The sequence below is a fragment of the Amblyomma maculatum genome, chromosome 10 (genome assembly GCF_055883805.1).
Source record: "Amblyomma maculatum isolate TAMU_Amacu chromosome 10, ASM5588380v1, whole genome shotgun sequence".
NCBI lineage: Eukaryota > Metazoa > Arthropoda > Arachnida > Ixodida > Ixodidae > Amblyomma > Amblyomma maculatum.
The window spans coordinates 110,973,928-110,996,208 of NC_139353.1; the positions used below are offsets into that span (position 1 = coordinate 110,973,928).

Genomic DNA, 22,281 nt, shown 5'->3' on the forward strand with positions numbered 1-22,281 from the left:
ACTCTGCCAGTGGCTTCACAGCGCAATTTGCCTGAGTTGTCGGAGCATCCGTCTCTTCATAAGGCAATTGATTACCTCCTGACAGTACGAATCTTCCTGCTGAGCCCTGAGAAGCTCTTCTCTGCTGAGCGCAACTTCGAGGGGGACCACTGCTCCCACAAAGCGCACATGCTTTTGGGGATCCGCAGGCGAGGAACTCCCCGCTGCGCGCTCCCTCCGCAGAGGGGGACGCAGCTGCCCTTCCGTCTCCTCCTCGTCTTCGCCTGCCGGATGGGTGTCAGTGACCGGCGCCCCTGACAGCACGTCAGCGACTGCATTGGCAGTCTCGTTTAGGTAGCGCACTTCGAACTCTAAGCGTTGTAGTGTCAGGGCCTACCGCGCAAGCCTACTGCTGGGCTCGCGCAGGCGTTTCAGCCATGTTAAGGCCATGTAGTCGGCGGCCAAGTATTCCTTTTCCGTCGCTGAGTAATTGCGCATGACTCGCAAAGGACACTCGTCGCAGCTGATCTCCATCCATCTGAAGGAGTACAGCTCCCACTCCGATATAACAGGCATCGGTCTGGATAACGAATGGTTTGTTTAGGTCAGGTACAGCAGCGATAGCGTGCGAGAGCTGGCGAAAGCTCCTTTCCTGCTCATTTCCTCATTCCCAACTGGAAGACTTTCTTAGCAATTGTAGCAAGGGCGCTTGCAGTTGAACACAGCTAGGAATGAACTGTCGGTAGCATCTAACCATACCAAGATATCGGCAAACAGCGCTGACTACGGTAGGCGTAGGAACCTCGAGAATCACCAAAAGTTTCCCTGTATCAGGAGACAACTGGCCCCGTTCAATTCGATATCCAAGAAGGCTCACCTGAACCTGGCATCTCTGGGCCTTTGCGGGATTGTGCGTGAGGCCAGCGGACCTGAGCTTTCCCGGAACGTCTCTGAGGGGATCGAGGTGTTCCTCGAATGTGTGGGAATAGACTACCACATCGTCCAGGTAGGCGAGGGCGCGATGCCATTGGGCATCGCCGAGTACGTGGTCCATCAGCCTAGGGAATGTGCTCGGAGCGCCTCACAATCCAAAGGGCATTCTCATGAAGTGGAAAAATCCTATGTGACGTGAAAACGCCCCTTTGGTACTCAACGCCTGGTCGCATTTCAACCTGCAGGTATCCCTTGCTTGCGTCAAGTATTGAAAAGAACTTAGCGCCGCCGAGATTGAAAACAATCTCGTCTATTCTCGGGAAGGGGTATGCATCTTTCTGCTTGACCTCATTCAGACGCCGATAGTACAAGCACAATCGCCAAGAGAGATTTGCTTTGGCAAAAGCACCACTGAGAACCAGCAAGGACTTTCAGAACGGCATATAAGACCAGTATCGAGCCACTCCTGGAGCTCCTCATCAATCGCTTGCCTTTTAGCAGCGCTGACGGGCCTTGGGTTGCATTTCCAGGACAGCGCGTCACCCGTTTTTATCCGCTGCTGCACAAGATTGGTGCATCCCTGCTGGTCTGTGAACACCTCGTCAAAGTTGTGTAGCAAGGACAAGAGTAGGGCACGTTGGTGCTGTGTCAGCGCACCGGCATCGGCCAGCAATTTCTGCATTTTCTTTTCCGATTGCGGATGAAAAGCGTGCTGACAGGCCACCGCTACCGATCGCAGCAGCTGACACGGAAGCCCACTGGCTCTTTTCCGCCGGCAGTGGGCGGGTTGCAATGCATTTTGTTCTCTTCCGATTGCTGAGAAAGAGCATTGAGAGAAGCCACCGCAACCAAAGCTCGGTCGGCGGGGCGAGCAGCGCTCATGGGAGGTATGCCTCCCGTCTGCGAGCGTATCGGCCGTGCGCGTTGAGAACGATTGCGTTGTAACCGGCGGGTCGGCTAATAGCCTGAGCGGGGCACACGGGCTCTCCCGATAACCCCCATTGGCGATGTCTATCACCAGTTCCGTTTTAGCCAAGAACTCTTGGCCTAGGATAATTGGTATTGTCAGGCCAGGCAGGTGAACAAAAGGCATTCTGCGTACACGCTTATCCCAGCGCACTACGAGACGACTGTCACCCCAGGAGCGCCCATCTCCGCTAGCGAGCTGGAGGGGCGTTATTCGCTGTCACATCCCAACGGACCATCGTCGGAGCTGGGAAATGACCGCGTCTCCAATAAGCGAAATGCTTACACTCGTGTCCAGCAGCGCCTTAAATGTAGCTCCCTCCACGGCGAGGTCAACGAAAGGCACTGACTTGTAATTTGGCTATCCAACCTTGAGTGCGGACGTGATGGGTACAGGCTTCCGAGGGTTTTAAGAATCCGCCGGCGCTGCTACCGGTGGTCTGCCTCATTTCCCGATCTTGAGGTGCAGTTTCTGGCTATGTGACCCCTTTGGACACAGCTAAAGCAGCGCACAGATCGCCATGCTTATTGCTGCGACGCTCGGCGATTTTCAGAGGCACCCCGACCGTCTGACCATATGCGGCCCTCCGGGGCTGCGTTCTGAGTAGCTGCAGACTTTTGCGGCTGAACCCCGCTGAACTAACGGGAGTTGCAATCATCACTGCGCAACCGGTACCCATAGGAATGCAGGTCGGGATCCGATACTTCGAGCGGCAACGGCTCGCTCGTCAACCCACTTGCCTCAGGAGTGCACTCACTCCTTACCGTTGGCACAACTCAGCTTTAGGGATTCTCGAGCCGGTGGCCGGGGCCGGTATTTACGAGCCGCACAAATCTCAGCCTGGCCTCTACAAGATTCAATGGCAAGCTGGTTCAGGTCGATGTATCGGCAGCTACCCAAGTAAAGAGCAAATGTGGGGTGGCACTGGCGGAGGACGCGTTCCACTAGCTCCGAATGTGAAGCTTCCGGGTCGGCGTACTCGTACAATTCCTGAATCGCTCGTACGACCTCTACAAGCGATTCATCAGGTGCCTGTGTCCGCAGCTCCAGCTCTCGCCGCATTTTCTGCTTGTAGTCATACTGAAGGAACTCCTTCCTGAAAAAGTGCCACCGGGCGGCTTGATCGACGAGTACGATTGGCAAAGCTCGTCTCAGAATATTACTCTCGCTCAGGTCACTCGCAAGTTCAAACCGGCGCAAGGCCAGCAGGAAGTCATTAGCGCTCTGCGTGTCGCTGTAGCCGCTGTAGGTCGGTATCGGTACGCCGATCCGAGGGCCAGGCGAGCGCGCCTGCTAGAACAGCTGTTGCAAAGTGGATGCGAGGACGTTTGCGGCGTCTCCCTCCGGATGACATACTGCGCGCTCATCAACCTTCGGGTGTGATGCGCGTGCCGCTGTTGCAGGCGTTGCCCAATCGGGGCCAATGGGCCATCCCGACTGAATGCCGGGTGAATAAAGCCTTCGCCAACGGGCGCTAGCTTGTGATGCAGCTCGGGACCTTCCGATGCTGGGTACGCTGCATGCCTCTCCGTCAAAGGGCGGGGAGCGCTTGCCGCATTTGCAAGTGTAGACGCAATTTGGCTACCGGGCCAGCCTGCGTGCGCAGCGGGTAAAAATTTGGAGGACGCTTAAGCTTCGCCTTCAAGAGTGGAACGCGATAGCGTTATTGCACCTTGTCGAGAAAACTTATTAAACGCAAGGGTATTGGGGCATCCTCGCACCGGTACCCGCGCGGCCCGAAGGGGAGAAGCGGGTGAGCGAAGATAGTGATCTAAAGAAAGGAAAGACGCTTGATTCTACAACCCGTGAGGGTGCACGGCGAAACGTCAGGGGCGAGTGGCGCGCCACGTGTCGGGGCAGCGCCGTACATTGCGAGGAGGGGTTCTTCTGTGTTTGCCGCAAGATGGCTCTGCATGTGCGCAGAGCGCAGAAGAAATGTAGCGGAAACGTACTTCGCTACTCGTGTAACTGCTCGGTAGTTGGTAGCTGGTAGCTGGTAGTTGGTAGCTGGTAGCCTGTAGTTGGTAGCTGGTAGCCGGTAGTTGGTAGTTGGTAGCCGGTAGTTGGTAGCTCGTAGCTGGTAGTTTGTAGCTGGTTGCTGGTAGCTGGTATCTGGTAGCTGTTGCTGGTAGCTGGCTGTTGGTAGCTGGTAGCTGTTAGTTGGTAGCTGGTAGCTGGTAGTTGGTAGCTGGTAGCTGGTAGCAGGTAGCTGGTAGCAGGTAGCTGGTAGCTGGTAGCAGGTAGCTGGTAGTTGGTAGCTGGTAGTTGCTAGTTGGTAGCTGGTAGTTGGTAGCCGGTAGTTGGTAGCTCGTAGCTGGTAGTTTGTAGCTGGTTGCTGGTAGCTGGTATCTGGTAGCTGTTGCTGGTAGCTGGTTGTTGGTAGCTGGTAGCTGTTAGTTGGTAGCTGGTAGCTGGTAGTTGGTAGCTGGTAGCTGGTAGCAGGTAGCTGGTAGCTGGTAGCAGGTAGCTGGTAGTTGGTAGCTGGTAGTTGCTAGTTGGTAGCTGGTAGTTGGTAGCTGGTAGTTGGTAGTTGGTGGTTTGTAGCTGGTTGCTGGTAGCTGGTAGCTGCGACTTCTGTAAGTAACATGCTCATAATTACCGATATACAAAGCAGTATAACGTTTCTAAGGCAATACCGCATTCACTAGAAGCGCTTTTGTACCGCTTTCAAGCATCGAACTCGTGGCTGAGTGGTAGCGTCTCCGTCTCACACTCCGGAGACCCGGGTTCGATTCCCACCCAGCCCATCTTGGAAGTTGCTTTTTAACGCGGTATTATTTATGAAGTGCATGCCAACGCCGCCGACGACACCGGCTTTTCTGCGGCACGAGCTCCTTAACGCTCCCGCGTTAAAATGAGCGAAGAGTAGTTGCCGCAGACTGGCGATGGCTGTACGGGTAATTCGGTTTGCCTGTATTAAGACTCATTTGGAGAACTGCATTGGCAGTCGCACCTGTTACATTGCGGAGCAATTGGACCTGTAAGCCACTGCGACTAGACACGGGCTTCGGAAGCTGGTCGGGAGTTCCCGGTGCGAACATACTAACGCCGGCCGCATCGGCGGGTGCGCTAGGGGACGCGTTCAAAAAACGGAGCTTCTATAGCCGCAGCCATCGGACGGTTCCGGCTGTTAGTCTTTACCGGGAATGCACGGCGCAACGGTTCGGACGGCAGCCGCGCCTGCGGCATCGTGCAACACGCCCAATTGACCTCTCACCATCGCATCGGCGGTTGGAGTTGATGAACCCAGATAGCTAATGCTCGAGATCTCCCGAGCTCGGCCGCAGACTTCGGCCAACATAATTAGGTCAGACAGCCCGTAGCGCGGGCTGGTCATGTTGTTCATAAAGAGCTAGCTTTCTCCGTTGGTACGCGAACAGGGCCCCACGTTTGGCTCCAAAATGTGGGATTCTCTGCGCGGCTGCGGCTCCGCTCTCGGAGCCAAACGCCGCTCCACTAGCTCAGACCACAGTGGTGGCCCCAATGAACAACACGAACACCACGGACCAAAGGGTTAACCGTTTATGAGTCTTCCTCAGATGCGCGCGCGATCATGCAACGGCTGGAATACACCTGATCACTCCGGCTGGCTTCATGGATGCTTCTGCGCTCTCCGCCCTTCCGGTGCGCAATCTTCTCGGTGCACACAGAACAGCCGCACTCACTCACTCACTAACTCATTCCCGTCTCCCCAAAACATGGAGGAAAACCACACCCAGCCAACAAACGCAGCGCGCCCCCTCGCCACAGCAGTCAAGAGAGAGAGGGGAAGGAGGCTGCCACGTGATCCGGAGAGGAGTAGCCGCGCTTCTCCATCGCCGCCGCGGCGTAGGTAGGAGGGGAAGTGCCTTCCCACAATATATATATATATATAGCAGATCAGAAGAAAACACTACCCTCTTCCCCCAACGTGGCAGGCTTGGTTAGCATCTGACCAGCTGAGTGATCAATTGGCCTCGGTGACCCTGGCCCAGGATATTCTTGACGCTTAGAAATGCATTGAATAAAATTGTTCCCTCCTCCTCCATGGTTTGGATTTGTTTGTGGGATTTAACGTCCCAAAGGGACTCAGGCTATGAGATACCCCGTAGTAGAGGACTCCGGAAATTTCCACTACCTGGGGTTCTTTAACGTGCACTGAAATCGCATAGCACTCGGGCGGCTTGTTTTTCGCCTCCATTGAAAAGCGGCCGCCGAGGCCGGGATTCGATCCCGCGTCTTTGGGAACTATAGTCGAGCGCCCTAACCGCTGCGTTACCCCGGCGGGGAAAAAAAGTACTATGAACCAGAAATTATATGCTTATACAGCAGGCTTACACATGCTTAAAACATAACAAGGTTATATTGACGTTTCGAATGGGGACTAGTCTTCATCAGAGGGGCATGTTGCAGAGCCAGATCCGTATTTATAGGGCTTGGAGGGAGGCAGCTACACTGCGCGTGAATTAGACCCCTGAAAAAGAAAAAATAATGATAAAAGCAAAGAGATTCAAAAATGGACACGGCACCTAATGAGTCCCTTTTCACAAAAATGTTCAGTAGTCGCAGTAAGCTGTAGACGGGGGCGCAACATAAGATTCGGAATGCACGCATACGCCCCCACAAACACAGACAGCAGCCAGTCAAGCATGAGTTGCGCAGGGGCAAACATTCTAACAAAAGATGAGGAGCGCAAGAAAAAGCAGTATGGCAGGTGTGCGCGGAACGCGGTGCCTTGGTCAACAAGTAATCTAGCCCCTCAAAAAAGTACCCCAGCAGGACAAAGCTGTGAGGCAGACACCAGGACTATGATTCTGGAAGTGTGCCTAGCGCCTTTCTGCCTCAACTTGCGCAGCACACAATAGACACGCGTCCAGATGGCAGCGCCCCGTGAATGTCCAGTCACTACGAAACGTGAGCAAGACAGATAAAATAGAAAACAAAAGCAATTGTACTCTCTTGGAGAGAGCGAGATACCGAATTCCAACTAGAAAAAGGAGTAGGTAATATTGAGAAGTGAGATCGAAGAACAAAAAAATTGAAAGAAGGAAGCAATTATAATGAATAAATGAAGCTAAGGAAAAGAAAGAAGGAAAAAAAGAGAAAAGTGAAACCTTCTAGAATTGTTGTCTACCGGGGATGTGTGGGCGCGATTTCACGAAGCTAATAAGGAATTTTAAACTATAGGTAGATATGTGGGTTTTCCAGGGCTCTCATTAGGTTCCGAGGAAGCTTATTTGAATTTAGAGATAAGATACGACTCTCCGACTTCCCTGTGATGTTGTGTGGAGAAATTTGATTCCAGTATGGTTACCTTTACGTTAAAGCTTCATTTTATACACATGTTTATATATATATATATATATATATATATATATATATATATATATATATATATATATATATATATGTATATAATACACATTGAGTATGTACTTTCTGTTTGGGGTCTTTACTAAATCACTCATAGAAGCCATGGAATTCATCCAAAATCGCTTTGCTCGTTGTTTTCTCTTAAATTATTCTTGTTTAGCTTATAAATAAAAAATCAAATCTTCGTTAGCTTTCTGTACGCGGTCGTTTTTGTTTTACCCGTTAAGAGCTGAAATAATCCATGCTTATTACGTTTACATTTATCATCGCTCATTGACAATATATTGAAAGTTGGCTGGCTGAACTGCAGAACTAATCTTTACTTCCAGTTCTTTGCTTAATGCACCAGTTGGCTTCAAGTGTGCTGTATTAATCATCTTCATTACCACTAAGGTTGCCCATTGCATCTGTATTTTTTCTGTTTGCATTCTTGCTACGCACTCGTGTCTGCAATTCCGAACGTATCTGAGAGTAAATGAACTAATTGAAATTGCGCCATCATCTGAGGTGGAATGGATAATGCTTTGTACTAATAGTTAACAAAATTGGTGGTGTAATCCGTTTTACGTCTAGGTTATTTAACTGCGTGAATACATGCGTTATGGCCCATGTTCTGTTCGGGGACATAAATTACACATTGTAAGGACACTTAGTTTTTGATCACGCATGTGCTTCTGTCCTGTGCTGTCGCGCAATACAGCGAGTAGCGATATGTGGCAAGTGAAGTAGCACACAAATCAGGGCTCCTCCTCTGTCCTCTTCCCCGGATGCTTCCTTAGGCGACTGCGCTCTTCGTCTCTTTCCGTGGTTAGCGTTCTCCTGCGTCACTTCCCAAGGCGATAGCGTTCTCGGCAATAGACCTCTCCCGGTCCTCGCCACGAAAGACTTATCAGAGGAGGTGCGAAGGGGGCGGTCGCCACGTGGCTCGGCCTGGTAGGCAAAACATTCCGCTGCTGGTGGCATGGTGCGGAGGATTTGGTCCCGTCTGGTGACAACTTGCTTTGTTTTTCGGAACGCCGTGAAGCTCCCGCGTGGTGTTATGCGATATTCGATCGCAGATGACCAACTGCATGTTTCGTCTCTTCTATACGCGGCCCAAATGTGTCTTTCAGCTCTGCAAAGAGCGAAGTGACAAACGTCGTGAGCCGATAGGCCTCGATATTGTTCTTGACAGTAAGCACGTTTTTCTGTGTATACAAGTGCGTTCGCGTAATTCTCAGAAAAAAAAAACAGGAACTTATTAGTTTGCTTTATTATCCTTCCGAACGAATTGTGCTGAATGCTGGCCAATCGGGCTCTAAAAGGCCCAGGCGGCATGCAATCATTGCAGCGCTTTTAGAGATTCTTGCTCTGCATTGAATTTATTCCAGTTCAGTAGGCCATGTTCAAGGAGCTAGCTCTCTTACAAAACAGCTTCCAAGGTCATGCCGCGGAAGTACATGATCGCACAAGTACAACAGCATCCCTTGATGGAATCGTTATAAAGCTCGTTCAAAAGCTATCGTGTCCCAAGCGAAAAGTTTTACTGAAATTGTTAGGCGCCCCTTTGAATATTTCCATGCCTTGCACGAATATTATTATGTGGAACAAATTGAGCTTTGTTACTTTCCATACCATATGGTACTCATTCGCATGTTATTGCTAGCTTCCTTGTAACACAGTTTTGGTGACAGTACTGCACAACTAGACGGAAATACGTTTTTTTTCTTTGTCTGCCTGAACATAACGAAAACTAAAATCTCTGTACTTGGGATGGAATTCATCCAGCAAAGCACGAAACTCGCGCGGGCGCTGTTATTTTCGCCCATAACTGCCTACGCTTTGCGGGGCTCACAGTCGATTTGTGAAGATTAAGAAAAAAAGAAAAGAAAATGGTGTTTGTAATTTGCCTGCATTGGCCCGTTTTATAGCATGCTTACGTCCTATCAGTTTGAAGCGTTTGGTATAGGACTTCAGGTCTTCCGCAGGCGGCCGTGCCAGTTCATGGAACAAAAATAATTGCATGCATGCTTGCCAAGACTATCACCTTTTTCAAGGTAAAAATTGCTAATAGGTGCGTGTACTAAGGAGTGACGCATATTGTGCCAGATCCGAATATGGCTAACGCAAGATTTGAAGCAATAAGAGCACAGCAGCGGACAGCTTCCCGCCGCTCCTTGCAGCAGGAAGACCCGGCTGAAAGGGGCGTTTTTTGCCCACCAAGACGGGTTTTCTTCGGCGCGCCCCCATCGTCACGTGGCTCCCTGACACATTGTTTGCGAACAGGGATAGGTCTATAGCTTGTTGACGATCGGCAGTAGCACTCGTGGAATGTTCCTCCAATGACGACGCCAATGTGTAATGTCATAGCGTCTTTGAAAAGACAGGTGGCAGTTGACGAATGAGATATCAAAAACTAAAAAAAAAAGTTAGTTGTGGTTGAACTCTGGTAAACCTTAGATGAATTGCGATAGCAACGGCGGAAGCTTCTTAATCTGCTACATTATTACCCTGTCACTCCCTATCAGTGTAAGGTGCTAAATTATTGGGGTCATTTTTCATCCTTTAAGAGTATAATGCAAGAGCGTAGGCTACCAACCCACATATAATTGAGAAGGGTTCAACGCTGCTGAACCGAATCTGGAGCGAAAGCATTAGCTGCGGGTGGCCGAGCATTCTTCATCTTTTTCGTCTTTTTCTTCGTCGTCTTCTTCTCCTTCGTCTTAATCATCTTCTTCTTCTTCCTCTTTTTCGTCTACATCTTCTTTGCCTTCGTCTTAATCTTCGTCTTTTTCGTCTTCGCGGCTGTGCAAGGTGAAACGTGGCCCTTCACGGGACTACACGAAGAGCGAAAACCCGGCGTGGTATTGCTAATACAATACAAATGAAATGCACGAGTACTGGATCACCTGAGTGGTCGGCTACCTGTCCTCAGGTGGCAGGAAATGGCGTGGTACAGGAAATGTTTGGCGCAGGGCAACAGGCGCTTGAACCTATTCCAAATAACATTCTTATGCCTTCGCAGTGCCGTTATTGAAGGTAGTGAACTAGAAACACTATTCACAGTTAGTAGTTCACCTGACATTATTTTGAAGCAACGCTTATACTTCATCAGCACACGAGAATTTCTCAAACTCTCCTGATTGTCACCAGACCACCTCATGATGTCTATCTCTCTTGGTGGCCAGAACCGTGACGGACAATGGCAGCTCAAAATGTAGCCATTACCTGCATTCCTGCATTAATTTCATTAGATCAGGTTGACAAGTGGCCTTCGGTAATTCGAATGGTTCAAGGGTAGCAAAAAAAAGACTTTGTTTTCAGCTGGACTTAATATTGCTTATGATCTTTGCAAGAACTCGCTATTGCAAAAGGCACGAAGGTTATACTTTGTATTAAACCCTTACAGGGACCTCTCCGGGGAATCATTGTGCTACGTGGGTTTCACTCGCTGCCCAGAGTCGATGAAGCACAACTTCACTCGAAGAGAAGATGGTTTCAGGAAACTCCGAAGCTCGGTTTGTGAGGGGACCTTGAAAGGTGAGACGTAGGCTCCAGACTGGCGCTGTTTTTATACACATGTGACCTGAGCAAGATAAGTGCTCCCCGCGGTGACCTCGTGGAGTTAGTAAAGTGCATCTTGGACTAAATGCCTTGTTCGCCAGCGCCAGGTCGGGGTTCCAACGCTATTGACAATTCCAACGAGAAAACAGGGGTACTGGTGAAACAAATCTTTCAAGTGGCTCCAGTCTCGGTGGCTGAGGGGGGTGCACGCTCGACTACTGTATCCGAGGTTGCTCGATCGAAATTCAGCAGCGGCGGGCGCTTTTCGATGGCGTCGAAAAGCTAGGCGTCCATGTGCCGTGCAATGCTGGTGGTCGTTAAAGAACCGCAGGTGGTTGACACTTTTGGAGCCCTTCACAACGGTGTCCATCGTAGCCTGAGTCGCTATGAGAAGTTAAACCTCACAAACCAAACCAATTCTTCAATGAGTCTACTTGCACTCACAAAGAAAAATATTATTCGACGGTCGCTATAGACCTTTTTAGTACCCTTGGAGGAACCCGTAAGGACAGGGGGGGGGGGGGGGGGGGGGAGCGTGTCAAGCCTAACGTTCAATTGTTCCGGTGCTACGAGCTCAGACCACTGTGCAGCATCCCAGTGCCATTCTACCTATTTATGGAAAGGTCTATATCAGCAAACGTGTCCTTCAGTCGTGGAAAAAAATTATAACCCCATTCTCGAAGAAAGCTTAATTTAAAGCTGATGACGGAACTTCAGATTAATATCCCAGAAGTTTCGCGAACAAGTTTTAGCTCTATATAGGCAGCTGTTCGTGGTGCAGTTGGTCAAATCTGGTCAAATTGGTCAAATTTGGTCAAATCTGACGTCAAGTAAAATGCTATAATGGCGCGTTCCGGTGGCTCCGAGTAATAAAAAAAGATATAGAAAAGAAAAATCGCACCAATGATATAAACGGTTTAGCAGCGTAGATGTGTAGGTCAGTTGGTGAGACATAAGGAAAATAAAACCGCAGCTGCGTCTGTGTCTGCTGCGGTTTTATTTTCCTTATATAAACGGTACTGGGGACTAACTACGTTGAGAACTAGCACTACTCATTATAAGTGTTGAAAATGTTGTGCAGCCTGTACGTCAGGCGTTGGCAACACGAGTGCATCAACGACATAAATCGAGACCATAGAATACATATTGCATTTTACGCTTGCTAGGACATTTCTTGGCCGCTCAAATGGAATGCTAAAGCCAAAAATTATTGTAGGATGGTGAAGGCGTCTACGGGATTATTCTTGCCATTCGAAGATGCAATCCCATGTGCGTACGGAGAGCTTTTAGGCAAAACTAACAGAGAAGAGTCGATTGCATTGCAGAAGTGAAAGTAGTGGAGAAAATATCCGAGTAAGTAACAGTCCCTGAGACTGTAATTCAGAATTGATGATTCTATAAGAGCCTGACCAGGGTGCCTGAGTGTTTAGGGCGCTCTACAACAGACCGCGACCAGGGTTCAATCCCGGAGGATATTACGTAGAGTTCATTGGATTTCACATACAGAATATCGGCTGTGAAGGGCTGAAAAAGGAATGTATGCATGCCTCGTCCAAATCCTCTGAAAACATGTGGTGCCTGAACGACACTCCCACATTCCCGATCGCCAGCAATTAACGGCTACGGATCACTTCACAGAGGCGGTGGTCACGACTGAGACACATCGAAAGGCGGTGGTAATCTGTGGATTCGGATATCATGCGATTGCAAAAGGAAGCTGGCAAATTCACGCTATAAGTTAGTGTTCAGTTCAGCCTAGCAGTGCTGCTGAGGTACTAGCATGGTTCAACTAGGTTTTATAAATATGAGTTATTTTGGAAGGACACTTAAAGTACGCGAAAATCTAAACAGGGGAATTTTGTACACTCCCCTTTCAACGCATTTCTCATTGGTACTTTGTGCCGCATGCCTCGTTTTGTTTTCCGGTACGGGAGCAAAGGCCCTCCTAGCTTTTTTTCAAATTCTGGGAAACTTGGTGTATATGCGACACCACGACAGGTCTGACGTCATCCAGAAGGATGTCTGGCCTAGTTCTACTAGAATTTTATTTCTTGCAGGAGACGTTTGATCACGGCTCTCACGTGCGAACCAGGCATCCCGGCTATAAAGAACCTAGCAAATTGCTGACTAAAACTTTCCCGCATTTTGTGACGCCATGACTTTCTGAGCACGGAATCATGGCTTCTTTGCACATGGGGCGTAGTGCCAAGTTATAACTGCACACTCGATCAGCACCGAACTCATTTTTCACGTCTGAAAAATGTGATGAATTCTTATGAGAAAGTTCATTTGTAAATTCTAGGTGTTTTGCATCCCCTCTGAATAATGATAAAAATTAGTTTAATGAAAGCTGGAATTTTATTCTTTGATTAATACAACAACAAAATAATCTATACATCTAAGAGGTTTATAATCCTTGTTATTTGGTAAAGCCTGCTGAAGGACTTGTGCAACCTGAGATAGAAGATATGAAACAGTACAAGTGCCAGGCAGGACTCAATGAATAAACCTGCTCTCTGCAGAAAAGGTTCTTGTCATATGAGATACACGTGGATTCTAGATAAAACTATAGTAACGTTAAAAAGTAGTCAATAGATACACTAGCTGAGTTCTGAAATAAAAACGGGTCGTTTCCTTAATTGCCGAGAACAGCGCACCATGAGCAATGGGTTAGAGAAACTCACAATGTCTTCTGAAAATGTACTACCAACCTCTGGATTGCTTTCAACGGCGCCAAAACCTTGATCGTCTGGTCAAAAATATACCATTTAAAAGAATGTGAAGCAAATAATTAGACAGATATAGGCTCAGGTGTGTCCGCCACGAGCGATTTTCAATCGCAGTAGTTCTAAGCCACTAGTCCTGCTTGTGGGTTTTGAAACAAAGGAAAACTCTCATTTGTGTTCTTATCACTACTGCTAACTTGATTAGCCAGGCTGGTGAAATCAGGACAATTACACAAAGTCAAGGTGGTGGATTTCAGTTTTGTAGTGTTCACAGTTCCATGAACAAAATTCGTTCTAACAGCCTCAGCTGCTCATACTGAAAAGATGTCATCAGAGATAAATACAAGCCCACCCTTGTTATCTGCTTGCACGGGTCGCAGTGAAATATTCTTGGAGTATGAAGCGATGGCTCTAGTTGACATTTCCAGGCGCCGAGTGGTACTCAGGTAACCAGAGTTGAGAAGGCTGTGAGCGTGCTCTAGCAGACACATGTAGTGCGTCTCTGAGGTGGTTTTCCTGCCAGTTGATGACCTAACTTCACTGGAGGCCCTATTGGTTCTAACAGCGCACTTTTGGTTTTGTTTACCATAACCAACTTTTCCTTCTCCGACAGCATAATATTGGCCGCTATCAAAAAATCACCTATACCTTTCTTCCTCTCGTCATCTTTTCAGTTCCTTAATAATGCATGCGCAGTGCATTATTAAGGAACTAACAGTTATTAAGGATGCTCACAGTTGCTTCTGCCAGCGATGCGGGATTGTATGCAAACCAGGCAACACGTAGGAGGTCGTTAAAAAGGGGAATTTGGAGCCAAAGTTTGGGTCTGAAGATCTTGGTTTATCCTTTTGAGGTGACCCCAAGAAGAAAGCACAGGCCGGAATCGAAATAAAACCGTGCCATTCTTGCTCCAAAAGTCTATCCTCCTAGTACGCCAGGTCTTGGATACCACACAAAACACCGAGCAGCCTATGGGGTGTTTCCAGATAAGATAGAACAAAGCATGGTCGGTCGATATTTTATATATTGTTTCCTGATGACTGTAAAGATGAGATCTGCACTTGGATTCACTACCAAAGCCTGTTTCGAGGCACAGGGAATTAATAAGGACGAAGAGGTGGAGTACCGCGCTTATGTTCTTTCCTGTTTTGGACAACTTTGGTAACGAATTACACAAAAGATATTATCTTTAGATAGCCGAAGATTGTCTGACAAAATATATGTGTTTTTATGTATAATTAGTTAATTTTTGTTTCTATGGGTAGTGTATATGCTTTTACTAAATTTCTCGAAATCGGCGCAGTATATGACATTTTACCTATTTGCAGGTCTTTATCGCAAACAAGGTTCATGGTAGAGCAACACTGATTCCACACTATGTTCTCAGCATACGTGTCTGTCAAGCTGCTAAACCTCATATTTATATAACGGTTTATACAGAGATAAGATCGCGCTAAGTTCAAGAAAACAGCCAACAATGAATATTTGTGAGGACAGTTAATGTTGCTCAAGTAATCGGCCACCTCAACAAGGCCCTTGCGCAGGGCACAGATCATCACCCAGGTCTGAAGATTCTACGATATTTGTGAATCGCCTACAATGTTTAAATTTTGGCATCATATTGTAACGGGGAGAAATATATTTACAAAAGAAGATGAAAGGTATATGCAATGAGAGACAGCTATGGAGCAGGTATTGAGGGCTCAGTGTTCTGACCTTTGAGCGCCCGTTTCACCTGCGCGGGTGACGGCCGCTTCCTCATGAGAAACTGCTGCGCCAGGTGCGATCGGTGAAAAGCATGAGCGTGGCACGCCAGTGACAAAGCAAGATTTCGGATGCCAAAAAAAAAAAGAAAAATAAATGAAGCATGACTATTGGCAACTGCATGCGGACGCCTGTCTCAGATGACGGCAGCCAGACGGCCTGAGCGGGGTATTTTGCGGCGCGTTAGATTTGCTATTCACACTTCATGCCGGCACGCATAGGCGAGACGGCATGGAACAAAAAGGCAATGTACGCTGTAGGATCAGAAACAACTCAAAAACGCTGTAGAAACAACTTCAGTCCAAAACACTGTGTTTTAATGAGGCAGTTCTTCATGCCCCGCACAATTTTTTCATTTCGCTATAAAGTATTCAGAATACGTTGCGTGTGCATTGAACTCTATCGTCTTTTTGTGTAGTCCGCGTTATGGTGAATGTGAATTGCGAAAAGCGCCTGTGTGTTGCCCGATGCCCAAGCGTATCAGGAACTCCACGCACATAAAACTGATTACGAATCATGCATTGCGGTGACTGTCACAGCTATCTTGCAATGTCGAGATAAAAAATGGCTAGATAGAATATAATATTGGGTGGAGAACGACGAAACGAAGTGGCTTGCTCGTGCGTGGAAGGTGAAGAGAAAGAAGTGCGTCGAACGCTGGACCCTCATTGCCTGCTCCTTAGCTGTCTCTCAATGTATACATATTTCATTCTCTTGTGTAAATATATTTCTTCCCGTTACAATATTATGGCAAAAATTAAAAATCGTTGACGATTCATAAATGTCGAAACATTTTCAGACCTGCCTGGTGCACTGTGCCTTCCGCAAGGGTCTTAATGAGGAGGCTGTAATTACTTGTGCAACAAAATTATGCAATATATTTTGAAGATTTTTAGAGGAGAAGTAGAGGAGAATAGGTGGAAAAAGTTTAAAAGAATATCAAAAATGTTTTTTTTTTTAAACTGTCCACAGGAATTTTCATTGCTCGCTGTTTTCCTAAAATTAGCGCTATCTTAACTATGTATTGACAGGTTATATACATGTGAGGTTTACTAGTTTTATAGATAAGTGTGGTGAGAATATAGCGTTGAATTGTTGCTGCTCTAGCATAAACGTTATTTGAGATAAAGACCTGCAAAATAGGTAACATTTTGTTTCCTCAGCCGATTTTGTGAATTAAAAAAACAAACATGTAAACTACCAAGAAAAGCGAAAATAAATAAATATAAAAACATACATATATTTTGCCCGCGAATTTTCAGCTTCCTAACGTTAATATAGTTTGTGTAATTCATAGCCAAAGCTGCCCAGAACAGCAAAGAAATGAAGTGCGGTACTTCACCTCTTCGCCATAATTCCCTGTGCTTCGAAAAAAATTGTGGCAGCAAAACCAACTGCAGTTATCTTCTTTACAGTCATCAGGGAACAATGTATAACATTTCGAAATAAATATAATATGTCGACTGACCATGCTTTGTTCCATCTTCATGGAAACACCCTATGGAAACCGGGAAGGCGCTTCGTTCCGTCGTCTTCTCTGCTTATTTCCTGGTAGAACGAAAGGTAGAAGATGGTGTGCATGGTATGAAGAACTGAACAAGAGTAAATAGGTTACGCCTCAGTTCGCAGATGAGCCAACGTTTTGATAAGTGGACTTTTGTCTTCGTCTGGGCAAGACGACGCCCAGACGATGCCCAGACGAAGATAAGTCCCCTTGTCGAAACGTTGGCTCATCTGCGAACTGAGGCGTACCCTATTTAACCTTGTTCAGTTCTTCTTCATAACCTGCTTATTTCCTGTAATTTGGGCAGTTAGTATTAAAAATTAACTGTAACCAGCTAGCCCGTACTGCAAGTTCTCTTAAAATACCGTGAAGTATTATACAGATACAGGCAAAAGCTATAATATTCAGAACTGTAATGACAAAAGTAGAGGTGCAGAAGATTCAACCTTCCGGTAGTAAAAGAAAAGGATATAAATAAACCTTTACAAGAAATTCAACTGTATTAAGCAGCTGGTTAAGGGCCGGCAACTGCAGAAATTTTGATGAACGGCGTGAAGACTGTGCAAGGAAACCTTGTCACAGTGATTGTAGCGCAAGTAACAATCCTGTTCAGGCTGAATGTCCCTATACGCGATTCTATTACTTTCTTTGTAGCGCAAGGTAACCTGAGGGTTTTTCCAAGTGACCGCAGTGAAGCACAACTGTTTTCGTTTGATTCAAGACTTTTCCAGGTTCCTTCAGGCGGTTATTTGCATGGTTTTTCAGCGACTTCAAACAGTGGGCGACCGAATTCTGCGGGCATTCATAGTTCGACGACCGACGAGCACGATTACTTCTTTTGGCGCCCCGTTTTGCTTTATTAATTTGGAACCGCAACTGCCCAATACACAGATTCTTTCAGTGCAACGCTAGTCTCTTATTTGCTCGTCTACGGAATTGTCACATACCACGCGACGCCCGATGGAAGTGCTCAATCCCAGTCAACGTTCTTAGAAGGTTGACCCCAGTCAACGTGACTATCCCCTGAAGACGGAATTAGCTGGGCAGGCACAGCTTCTGGCTTTTGTCCAGCGTTGTGAGTCCCCCAGCTGCCAAGGATAAGCGGATGAATATGTAGAAGACTGGCTAGATATTTTACAGCACGTGACCTCTCTCAAAGCCAGGGACGTCTCGACGAAGTTGAAACTAGTTCGCACTTCAGGAATCTGCTTCAAAAGAAAGAGAGCGCTAAAACAGGACAGAGATAGAATACAACTAACAGACACAGCTCTGACTAACAACTGAAGGTTTGTTGCATTGCTCTCAATAAATATTAAAACTAAGAAAGAGAAGGCGAGGAGGAACCCCTCTTGTCACTTCTTGTCGTCATGAGTTTGCAAGATATCCAATCTCTTTTCTTGTCAGTGCCATCGATAGTGTGCTGAAAATGATGTACCAACTGGCCCGGCAACTTCCTATAATGCAGGAATCTGCGCTGACCTGGTTTGAAAACCTCGAAGTTTCTTTTAAGGATTAGAATACTTTCAAGACGGAGCTTCTGAAGGCATTTGGAAGAGCCGTTAAAAAAGAACGAGCACATATCTATCAAATGAGTCCACCCTGGTTTACGTTGAGCCGATGAAGCGTCTCTTCCGCCGGCCAGAGCCTGACATCACACAGGGGAACAAGTTGAACATGTTGATGCCTACCGTGAAAGATCAACTATTTGTTGATCTTCTTCGGTAGCCGCCAAATATGTTCAGAGCTCTCTCAGGAAGGAGCGATTATCAAAAATACCTTTCAAATAACTACGCATCTCTACAATGGGCCTCTTTAAGTTCTGTCTGCAAGCCACTGCGATAGCACACCTACAAGCGAGATAGCCTCAGTGAAATTATCCGTCATTTCATTCATGAAGAATTGCGCCGACTACTGCCATCTCAAACGCAGTTTCAGGTTGCTTAGCTCACGGATGTCATCCGTTAGAAAGTACAGCTAGCTTTGGGCGTTTCTAAAGCGACTGCTCCGACGTAACAAAACCAGAGCTATGCACTACACAGCCGCATTACTCCGTCCTGCTTCCCGAGGAAACCTGCCCAATCTCCCCTCGACACGAACAAACCGCTCCCTAACGCTGTCCGTTGGTCCTGGCTGCCAAGCGTATGAGCGATTTTCAGCTCCCAGGAAATGCGAAGTGTGGAAAACTCGAACCAACCACCTCATCAGCTTTCTCTGTGCTGAGGCTGGTCACATCCTTTGTCACTGTACATACAGACGAACCGGCCGGCACGCTTTTGCCGTAGACGCATCACGGCCCCGTAATTGCGAACTACTACAGGAATTCTACGATTAGTGTGCAGGATAGAGTACGCGTCGTGAAGCCACCTATAGCGCTCTCCCCTACACCACCACATACACCTAGTCCGACACCAGTCATCGCGCAACGTGATTTCGGGAATGGGCTTTCTGAACGAACATCGGGTGATGATCGACCTTCGCTCAGAGCTCATCAAATTTTAAACAGATAAAGCCATACCAGCTGCGCCATTGTAGACACACCAGGTTGCCCTAAATGTCTCCCAAGAGGAATCAGGCGTACCGCCCCGATTAAGTGCCGTCGTCTCTTGTTCTTGGAGTGAATTTTCTACAGTGCGTTTTATGCATAAGCGGCAGTTTAGACTATAGCTTCACATCCCACTCAAACACGCGAACGAGCGGCGCGATTTGGGGACAAATCAGTTTCTCAATCTGGCAGTGGTGAATTTCATCTTACAGATCGTAACGCTTGGGTAGCCCCGTAAATTGCAGAAACGAAACTGTTATTTATCTGGTATTAAAAGCCAAGTACGTCTAAGACAAAATAGGTGGTTGTATGTAGGTAACAAAAGATAAATTGCGCTCCTCTTGCCACAAGTACAATGACATCATATCAGCCCCATGTGTTTTCAATGATAAGTTTCTCATACCTCTCAAACGTTCAAGACGGCAGTCAGTGGAATGAGATTCATGCAGCATACGATTCACAGTTTTCAGAATAGAGGAAGGTTATTTACGACAACTCTCTTTGCAGGGCTACTGAAGACAAAACTACGCAGCAGAGAGGACCTGTCTCCTGCGTAGTTTTATGTCTTCTGAATGTCTTACTAACTAGCCTCTCATCTCACACTTCTAGAACTCTTCGCCGGAGCGGTCATGTCCAAGAATTGCACAGATATGCCGAAGCTTACGGCATGTTTCGAAGAAGAGTATGGCAACATGACAGGAAGTGAGCTGGGGACCGAAGAACGCCTCTGTCGGTAAATATCTCCAGAGTTTCCACAACCATGAAAGACACACTAAAAGGGAAACAAAAAAGAAAAGAACACGCCTAAACTTCGCCTTTATGAGTTCAACGCGATAGTGTTAGCAGGCTCCGTTCCCTGTCCTTAAATCACAATGCTTTGAAGACGATGGATGGATGTATAAGGCTTTGAATCGGGCTTTTGCTTAAGTGCCGCATCGCACTTAAGCAAAGCGGAAATGTTCTTTGCAACTCGCTTATCTATTATCTCCGTAATTGCTTTCTTTCTAATGGCGACCCTAAACATTAACTGATGGTTATACTGCAGTGCATAGAATAGTCTCACCTTCATTCAGAGAGCAGCAAAATGGTTCTGTGGTGGAGTGGTTGCGGGCGCGCCTCGCTCGGCGAAGGAATCGTGTTCGATACCGCGGGTCTCCGCAAAACTTTTCATTGCTTGTTTACCTTCTTCGGATGATAGCCTTACAGCCACAATGCCGATACCAGTTTTTCTGCGACACGGTGCACTTAACGATGTCGCGTTAAAAAGCAATGTGAACGTTAACGTGGCAGGAAGTTCGATTAAGCATGTGGAAACGCGGGTACCGTTACTCGTAGAATCATGTCTTTCAAAAGCGCTTGAAAGTGAGCGGCAGGACCTTTTTCATTGCAAACTGGAATGCCAGAGTCGCAATACTAGTAACAATCGCCGCAGCCCTTCTCCGTTCCCTTCCTCTCATCTGCCCATGATACTTGTGTGTTCATCACTGATGATTTATTCCGAGTTCATTTTTAACAGTTCGCACCAGTCAGTTTGTACCATTCCCCGTGTATGCCTTGTGCTGTTGTGCGAAATAAAGTCGAACTTGCATTATAAAATAGCTTAAAGCGCTTGACTTACTCACTACCCTGAGTGTAGCATCACTAGAGTAATTTTCGGCGCCAACAGGAGCAACGGTGCCTAATCGCTAATCTACGCTACACGGGCTACTCTTCTTCAGGAAGTAGCGGTAGGTTATCAGGCGATCATCTGCTAATTTGTGATGGTAATTAATGTTAATGAGGCAAATGTGTAAAAAAAACTATTTCATCCTTTCAAGAGTTTGTAGTCGTAGGCTATACTTGAGTTTATTTCATGCCGCAGAGAGCAACCTCATAAAGTAGGTGTCTCCTTTTGTCGTTATAATTCATATTTTTATTTACTCATTCAAGAAATAGTTAACGAATGTACCCACCTGCCCAAGTCACTTGCCACAATCACCGACACGCTTGGATGAAATCTGAAATCAAAGAACATATATGTCGGCCCTAATCGGGATTTTGCCATGCTGTTCTTGTTTTCGTGTTTCCTTCTTCTATTTGTCATTTCTTGTACTAGGTATACTGAATACATTTTCTCATTCCGTTCTGTGATGTCTATCGGGCTCTGAATAAATAAAGAAATAAATAGACAAATAAACAAAAAATAAATATACAAAATAGATTCATTAACTAAGTAGCATAAATAAATGAACTGGCAATGAAAACTTTGCTTATTGACTTTGGGAAGCTAAAGAGATTTAGATGTATGGAGAGAGGGATGAGCACGCTGGTGTTGCAGGGGAGGAAAAGAGAAATGTAAGGTATTTAAAGAGACCATTCGATTACAGTTAATCCCCTTACACTATTGTGGTACCACTTTGCAGAGATGAAAAAAATAACCTTAATAATAGCGATAAGCTCTCATTCGATAAAGCCAGCTAATAAATGAAATCTGGTATCGCCACTTACAATCACTTGCACAATTAAATGGGAGTGCGAGCGTTTCTTAGGTGAAATAATAATGGCCTGATAGGAAGGCATGCATCTGCACAGCTACTGTCGAGATGTAATCCTAGAAAAAAAAGGGAGAGGTAAAGTAAACATACAAAAAAAAAAGAAAGCACGCCTTCATTGTTCACTTCAGTACTCGACTAGAAAGTGGAAGTTAAAAACAGTACGACTTCATTTTCTAGTTTTGTGCCATATGCGATATGTTTACGCGGGATTGACGATCGAGCCTGAGGCCACGAAAAAAAAGAGAAACGGTGGAGGTTTGTGCGGCTGTTTATGAAACAGTCTATAAGTCGCAGGCAAAAAAGAAAGAAAAAACACCCTGAGGGGGGCGCGAGAATAGTGAAGCGCTCTGCTATATTCGACGCATCTTGGCGACGCATTAGAGTAGCAGACGCATTAGAGCAGCCGATCCCTAGATTCTTTACATTTTAGTTAGCGG

General features: G+C 46.7%; 1 protein-coding gene across 1 annotated transcript in view; it reads left to right on the forward strand.

Annotated features, from left to right (window-relative positions):
* Positions 1-22,281, forward strand: part of LOC146177238 (uncharacterized) — a 51,343-nt gene that overhangs the window by 19,186 nt on the left and 9,876 nt on the right. Inside the window, exons 3-4 of the mRNA XM_084581110.1 lie at positions 10,620-10,750; positions 19,920-20,043. Coding sequence (XP_084437236.1) covers positions 10,620-10,750; positions 19,920-20,043 — 255 coding nt within the window. The remainder of the gene's footprint in view (positions 1-10,619; positions 10,751-19,919; positions 20,044-22,281) is intronic.